Source organism: Homalodisca vitripennis, chromosome 3 (genome assembly GCF_021130785.1).
Source record: "Homalodisca vitripennis isolate AUS2020 chromosome 3, UT_GWSS_2.1, whole genome shotgun sequence".
Taxonomy (NCBI): Eukaryota; Metazoa; Arthropoda; class Insecta; order Hemiptera; family Cicadellidae; genus Homalodisca; species Homalodisca vitripennis.
In genome coordinates this window covers 61,177,877-61,186,782 of record NC_060209.1, presented here as the reverse complement: position 1 = coordinate 61,186,782, position 8,906 = coordinate 61,177,877, and the positions used below count along the sequence as shown (strand labels likewise).

Here is an 8,906-nt window from a genome sequence, read left to right as displayed (position 1 = left end):
GAGAGGTCCTTCTGATGGTCTACCTTTCCTCTTTCTTGATGGTGTATTTCTAACTCGGTCCTCAACAAGATCTCGAACTAGACTCTTGTAGGAGATGTTAAGAATCTACATATTATGTTCCTGTACAGCAATTGCCTTGTCCCTCAATATTTTGATTTGTGGCATACTGCTTGATATTGTGGGTGATGCCACAACCTGCTAGTCTAATCTGTAGGAGATCTTAAGAAGCTACATATGTTTCTGTACAGCAATTGCCTTGTCCCTCAATATTTTGATTTATGTGGCATACTGCTTGATATTGTGGGTGGTGCCACAACCTGCTAGTCTAATCTGTAGGAGATCTTAAGAAGCTACATATTATGTTTCTGTACAGCAATTGCCTTGTCCCTCAATATTTTGATTTATGTGGCATACTGCTTGATATTGTGGGTGGTGCCACAACCTGCTACTCTTAAGCTGTGAGAGGTGTTAAGAAACTATTGAATATGCTTCTACAGCAATTGATTTATCTTTTGTCATGGTGCACAACTCAATGAATCAGATTATGAAATTTTCTAGTGTGAATATATACTGTACATCATGCATATATTTTCTTTACTACAGCACAATTTTTCTTATGAAAATTTGATTATTATTCTTTTTAATGAGTTTGCTGTAAGCTGCCAAAAACATCAGATTGTACTGCTCAAATATCTTTACTAATATACTTGTATTAACCAACATTGTAAGGTATAACTATTGAATAAATGGCCCATTTTTAAGCCCAGAAAAGGGTTTTTAAATTGAACCAAGATATAGTATGAGACGTTATTGCAAACCTAGCCATATGTGAAGTTATCGACCTCACTTTCCAGCGTTGCCACTTTGTCATATAAACTGATTCTCAGTATAAGGTGACGTGACGACATCTCACTTTGTTCTGGTTGTTTACATCTGTTTTGTTCTTCAACGTTGGTAAATTATTCTGCATGTTTTTTAAAATTATTTTTATTCATGTTCTATGTCTTAGTGTATACACATGTTAATTTAAATCGTGAAGGTAAAGGAATTAGGAAACTAGATAAGTGAAGAAGTTGAGGAATTATTGATCACTTGCTTGTTGAATTTAATCGATTACACCATACTATTCTTCCGTTACAGCTGGCAATATCGTGCCACAACACAGGCTTGCATTGATATGTCTGGTATTATAGTACATGAGTTAATCAGAAAAAATTAATAGTGTATATGTCGGAAATCTTAATGCGTCTTTTAGAAGAAAAGTTTAGTTATGCAAAGTATGTATGCATTGTCATCATGAATAGAGACATTTAGTGTCAGTTGTATTCTAAGATTCTGCACCTGATTTCTCATGTATCAATATATGATCAAAAGTTAGTCTGGAATGGCAACGAGTTTGTTTAAAAGCAGAGAGAGGTAAGAAGGGCTGCTCTCAGGGGAAATTCATGGATGTGCCAGATGTATCAAGAATCTGTCAGACGTACTGTCAATCCATGTATCAGTAAATCCATTCATGCATAGAAGTAGAACATACGTAAGTTCATAAGTTATCTGTTGACATAAATATGTAAATCATATGATAATAATAATGTTATAAATATGTTTTTAGCTCATCAACCCTTGTGAAAAAAAAACAAGTATCACAATTCACAATTTAGTGGAATTTAAAATTTCTCTTCCATCCATATGTAGGGAAAATGGAATTTGGTTTTCAGGGGAAATATCCATTTTGGGATACCCTCAAATCATAAAGTGCTATTAAAAGATTTACTTCCCATAGTAAAGTGTAGGTCTATGTAGTAGATCAGATACAACATTCTTTTTAATTTCTAAACTTCTTAAATTTTTACAAGTATGAGCATATATTTTTAACTAGACAATTTTAAAAAGTAAACTACGAGTAATGAGTAAGATAATAGTAAAATTGTAAACCAAAATCAATTAATTCAATAGTTATATTTTAATTTAAACTTTTACCACAGAAATCTTTGTAAATGTTAAATGCCTCAGTCTTTGACTGATAATTTTGGAATACATCCTAGAGAAGTAGTAACAAAATCTCATAGAGCTGAGGTATTTGTAGCTGAATGGCCATGGCCTGAAGCCTTTGAAGTTTTACTAAATCTTTGACCTTCTGCAGTTATGGATGAACCCTTACAATTACAGAACCTCTTAATACTCTCTCTTCCATCCTCACGTGACAATTAGCTAATGTTGAAATTGTTTCAATAACAAGCCTTTCACAGTATATGATAAATTCATTTAACTATTTCCTCACTCAAAACATTCTGGCTTCTATGATTAAGAACAAATAAAAATATTCTAAATATTTTATGTTGTACATATTTGGTAATCCAAGAAATGAAACAAAAAATAACAAATTATTATAAACTGATTTAAATAAACAAGTTCTAATGTAAAAAGAATTATATATGTTTAAATTTCTAACATATAAAGCAAAATGCAATAGTAAAACCGATATTTAACAATTTTATGTTAACACAAAAATAGTTTACCTATAAAGCTATCGACAAATCTGCCTATATCGAAATGAAAACAAATGGGTAGCTATAAGGAATTATATACTTAGAAAAAGTTGTAACAAATTGTAGTGTTCAAACAAAATTTACCCAGTTATTAAGTACTGATTATGAGCAATTTTATTGAAAACTTAGTTTAAATATATTTTTAATTTGTTCATGCTATTAACAAATTATTTTTTATTATTTCCCCTTAACATGAGCTAATTTTATTTTACTTATTTGATTTTATCACATATCAAGTAGACATGAAAAAATATATAAAACTGAATTCATGTTTATTTATCAAAATAATATTTTTTCTTTACTTATCCATAAAAACACCAATTGAAATGATACAGTAAGAAATATATTTACCAGAAATATCATCAGGTTAAATTAAAGTACAATACATCATCACACAACACAAAAAACACTCAATATGATGGCACAAAACATATATAACTTACTAAGTGACAGACAGGCCTATTGACACAAACAACATGAGATCCGTTTTAATAATTTCAATATGTTTCATGCCTTTTTATTTTTTGACTGTCATGCTTTTTATTTATTTTTGTGTTTGTGGTTTATTACATTTTAATTCACATGACAATGTCTTCTGCTTAATCAACAACTGCATATGAGTGTAAGTAATCTAATCTTACATTTACTGTTAAGCTTCACTACTCTCAGTCAATAAATGAAACAAATATATTTGTCTTTTGTGGTTTGTTATATTTAAATTGAATCTGATGATGCCTTCTGGTTAATGAACAACTGCAAATGAATGTAAGTAATCTAATCTTACATTTAGTGGCTTCACTACTGTCAGTCAATAAATGTAACAAATATATTTATGTTTCGTGGTTTGTTATATTTAAATTGAATCTGATGATGCCTTCTGGTTAATCAACAACAATGGGAGTTCCCACCAAAATTTTGAAAAAATTTGCATTATATTTTACATTTGAAGCTAGATCATATTTATAAAGTCATCAAGTTCAACAATTTCCTGGGGGAAGATTGACGAGCCCCTGTTTTTGGATGGTATTCTTTTTCCTTCTAAACCACCCAGTAAGTGGGTCATCTACCTCCAAAATTATTTTATGTAGTCTATATGCTACTGCGTCTAATTATTATGGGTGAAACAGGCAATAATTAATATCACACTTATTAAAAACTAGTTTAATATAAACAAGTTCTTGGATAAAAATAATTATTATACATATGTACAATACAAACATTATATACAAATTATTGTACAATATTATTTATTCTATAATCTAGTTTTACATTTTGTGTCAAGCTTCACTACTCTCGTCAATAAATGTAACAAATATATTTGTGTTTCATGGTTTGTTATATTTAAATTGAATCTGACAATGCCTTCTGGTTAATTAACAACTTCATACGAATGTGGTTTTATAATGTAATCGTGAGCATATATAAAGGAAGCTTTCTCCAAAATTTTGAAAAATTTGCATTAAATTTTACGTTTTAAGCTAGATCATATTTATAAAGTCATCAAGTTCAACAATTTCCTGGGGGAAGATTGACGAGCCCCTGTTTTTGGAGGGTATCTCTAGAGAGAGGGTATCTCTCTCTAAAACGATTTTCTATATATGCCACTGCATCTAATTATGGGTGAAACAGGCAACAAGTAACATCACACTTTTATTAAAAACTAGTTTAATATAAACAAGTTCTTGGATAAAAATAATTATTATACATATGTACAATATAAACAAATTATTGTACATTATTATTTTTACATGAAAATAGCATATTTGTATTGATATTATAAGTAATGAAACAGTTGTCATACGAAGACAAATTAATATATAAAATTTAAAATAGAGTAAATATGTTTTGGAATTATTGAACATTTAGTATTAGTTATTTTTACATTTTTATGAAGTCATACCAAATCAGAATAATTAAGTTAACTTTACACTTTATAATAATTTAGTAACTTTTTATACTAAAAAACTAAATTCTTATATACGTAATTATAATTTTTAAGTGATTCAAGAAAATAAGTGTAGGTACCAAAAATGAGAAAAAGTAAGAAATGGTATAAAAATCAAGAATTACAAACCAAAAATCAGTCTTAAATGTAATGCAATGTAAGCATTAATTAATAATGATTGCATTTAAAAAGTGCTAATAAAAAAGAACAAAGTGAGTTTAACACAAAGCTTACTTCAAACAACTCCTAAAAGGCAACAAGGCCAGCACTGAAGTATTGAGTCTATCAGCAAGATAGGTGTTGGTTAACAGACGGCTAATATATTAAATACTGTATACTGAATTTAAATAAATTAGTTAATAATTAAAAAGAAAACAATAATAGGATTTAATGACACCTATAACGTAAAATTAATCGGAGTTGCAGTATTTAGTGTGAATCTACCACATTGGAAAACATTTAAATTTGAGAATCCAAAAGTAAAACTGGTTATTTAATGAATGTGATCGACATTAAGTGTATATTTGAATAGAACAGTTTACAAATATAATTACATAACTGTTCATTGACTGATTTAGGAATAAATATTTATAACATTTTCAATAGATTAGTATGTGTAAATATTAAATTTTGATTGTACAACTATCCTTAAGAATGTTTTAAAGAAATATAAATTAATACAGCAAAATATTAAAACGAATTGAGCATGTTCTGGTTATGCTTTTAAAAGTTATGTGCCTCTTTTAATGATTGTAATGACAGCTTTCTGCTTATCTATCCCACTTGCTGATAAGACTCAATTCTTACTCTTACTATTTTCATTATTGAATAATAATAGTATCGCTTTGCTATTTAACAAAAATATAATGAACTGAATTTCAATTGTTAATATAAAATCTAACTTCAATATGTTTTTCCGTAAAGTCATCTATGTATGTATAGACCTATTTTAAAACTCATCTGAAATGACAAATAATGTATTTCCCAGTGAGATTTGAGTTTTTTTCCAAAAATGATCCAATATATTTGGTATTACAATATGTTTAAAACAAAGGGTTTGCTGTTAATGTACTCTTTTACTCATCATTCTACTCTAAAACAAGTTTGAAGGATTTAATAATAAAAAAGGACTGAAATCATTCACAATTTTTAAAGAATAAATGGTCATTCCAGGTTAAATTTTAATTTTTAAGTCTATAATGATTCTATAAAAATGTTTCATATGATAACCAAGGTTGGCATTAGTTTCAACTGTCTAGTGAATTAAAACTGCAGCCAATATAACAACCACCCAGTAAGTAAATACAGTAATACCACATAATAATAATAATAATAATTATTATTATTCTACATTGCAGCATAATGTAATCTGTCAATTAAGAAATATTTAACAATATATTACAGATATTGATCTGGATTATACACATAGTCCTAGTACAAAATATCAACATTTTAGGAAACAGTTTTTTTATAGAATAACTTGAAAATGAACAACTTAACACTAATATATATATACATTATTTTAGTAAATTACAAAACCAGTAACATTTTCATTACACTGAATAAAAACAAACAAAAAAAAACGTGTAGAAACAATTCTTATCCATATCACAATTTTTTGAAGACTGGTGCAGTGAAAAGCAATGGGAAGGCTGCACGGTTTAAAATTGGCTTGTGATAACTGATCGAACAAATATTTTTATCCCTATCAACATAGTCCAAACATTAAAACTAAAACATTTTCCTGAACACAAATTTTAATAAGATTCACAATAAGCTCTATCGATATGAAATATAATAATCATGGAACAGAAACGGTAGGATGTGTACGATGTAAAGTAAAAAAATAATGACTTCCTTTTGTTTTGATGATATTTCTATTAGGAATTAATATTTTTTTATGTAAGTCACTACATTTTAAAATACTGAATATAAAATAAAAACATAGGCATCAACTGCCTCATCTGGATCCAGAGAATATTTACAATGCATTAGGAACAAACATTTTGAGCAACATGAGGGGATAATTTTTTCATTAAAATAAAAGATTTCCCCCGTGTAGATTTACAAGAATATAAGCGTAAGTAAAATGTCTTATAACAGAATGACTAATAACTTATTAGTCTTTGATTGATACTTCTACCACAGCTTTGCAAATCAGCTGCTCCAATTTCTTTCTCAAATGCTCGTGTTGAATCAGCTGCTCCAGTTTTTCTTGTAAATGGTCTTGTTTCAGTGATCTAAGAGAGTCTGCTACAATCTCACCAAACCTGCTATAAATGTCTTTCTCACCGTGTTGACCATTAGGAATCCTGATACCTGAGGAAGTCTCTTCTACCGTTTCACTGCTGTAGGAGATTCGTGAGGTTGTTGCCAAGCCTTCCTGATGGAAAGTATCGCTGGAATCTATAAAGCTGTCATTGATAAAAACCTCATTTTTTATGAACACCCCACTGGAAATGTCTTGTTCCACATCTTTCGGTTCCAATTTAATTTGTTTCTCTTGTGGAGGGCCACACTCAGTATCCCGGTTTAGGATGGGCAGAGCTTCTTTCTCCTTCTCCGCACGGTCTTCGGCCAAAGGATCAGCAAATAATTTTATGTCGTTCACATCAACGTACCTGAACAGCGGAACCTGCAACATGAGACGCCTTATTGTACATCTTTAGGTGTTTTAATAATCAATAGCATGATTTAAAGAACAGAGAGACTATGATTATTCAAGCAAAGAATTAACTAATCGTTCTTAAAATTGCTGATGAAGCTCAATTTTACAATTTGTTCATTCTTTGCTTGAATAATCATAATATTGTTGCAGTTTGGGATTGGGGTAGCTATAATAATAACAAAATTAACACCAATCAAAATAATAAACTCTAATAATATCCAATAAATATAGCAAGTCAAAACCAATAGTTTTATACATTCAAAACTTGTTATTGTCGGAACATTCTCAACCAATCAATACATACATACATTAAGTTGTGACTATCCAAAGCGTTCTTATGAAGACGTTTTCAAAAATCGCAGGTACATAAAATACAGTGGAATTCTCTAATGTTTTTTACTTGTCTGGGAGCTGTAATGAGAGCAAAGAAGTCTACAAACAATTAATGCGTGAGTAGCTAAAATTTCTTTACTAGCTAAATATGTGGTAATTCATTTGTAATATCATTTGGTACAAATACCCACAGAATAATCAAACATTAAAACAGAAATGCAGAAAAAATAGAACAGTCATATCTTAAATGTTTTAAAAAATTCATCAATAGTAGTTTTACGTTTTCTTGATGAGGAAATGACCACAGATTCTATTTTGTCAATCACTGTCTGAGGGTGTCCAGTGCAAATGCTAAGCTGTCCGCGTTCTACTACTCTCACGGTGATGGTCAGCAATATCCTCCACTGCAGAACTTGACAGATCAGCAGGTCGTCGTCAGCCGAGACATAAGCACTGAAGAGCACCTCTCCTTCCACCCCCAGCACGTCGTAGACGCCACTCCACCGGACAGAAGGTCTGCTCTTTTTATCAAGCAATTTTTAGATATTCACTAGCTGACCCGGCAAACGTTGTTTTGCCATATAAATTATTTCTAGGTAATTTCTAGCGTAGGTAAAAAATAACTAACTTATTGTAAGTGTGTAAGGATGAGGTATATATGTGAAATAGGCATGGAGCGCTGTGAACAATGAGGGAATAAAAAATAACAAATGCCAAACATTATTTTTTTGTAATTTATTATAATTTTTTCCTTAAACTTATATGTCATTAATGAAGTATAATAGTAACATTAACAAACAATATCAATCTCTTAATGCTTTAGCATGAATAATATTGTTTGTTAGCCCATATTTAGCTAACACAAACAAACTGCATGGTTTACCCACTCAAAAGCATTTGTCCCTTGTGAAAAACATGGTGTGCTCAAATCTAAGCCACAAACAGACATCGTTTGGCCTTGGGATTTATTGATAGTCATTGCAAATGCCAATCTAATCTGAAACTGAATATGTTTTAATTGAATTGGCACATCTTTATGTATAATAGGAATAATGCACTGTGTACGATGTTGATGCAATATATCATCAGTCATTGAATCTTTGTGATATCCCACAATATCTGTGCTCGGCTGGGAAACATGTAGTCAACACTATAGCGAATAGTAGACGAATTTGTATTTCTGTTCAGTTCAATGCTGCTTCAGCAAGCATACATTCCCACTGGTTGTCGTCTTCCAGCAAACCGAGTGCAAGGCATACATCTTGACAATGGACCAGTAACATTAACCAAGAACAGTCGAAGATAAAAGCACGCAGTGTGCCTTGGATTGACTGTAAATACTCACACCAAGGTGTATGATTGAAATAAATTGAGACATGCATCAACTGGTGAGCCTTGCTTGCGTGCCATCCTT

General features: G+C 30.4%; 1 protein-coding gene across 3 annotated transcripts in view; it reads right to left on the bottom strand.

Moving 5' to 3' along the window:
- Positions 1–4,422: 4,422 nt before the first annotated feature.
- Positions 4,423–8,906, bottom strand: part of LOC124356985 — a 191,458-nt gene continuing 186,974 nt past the window's right edge. For all 3 annotated transcript variants that reach the window (XM_046808337.1, XM_046808338.1, XM_046808336.1), the window contains one exon: positions 4,423–7,126. In XM_046808337.1, the coding sequence (XP_046664293.1) occupies positions 6,611–7,126 (516 nt within the window). In that variant the 3' untranslated portion in view covers positions 4,423–6,610. The remainder of the gene's footprint in view (positions 7,127–8,906) is intronic.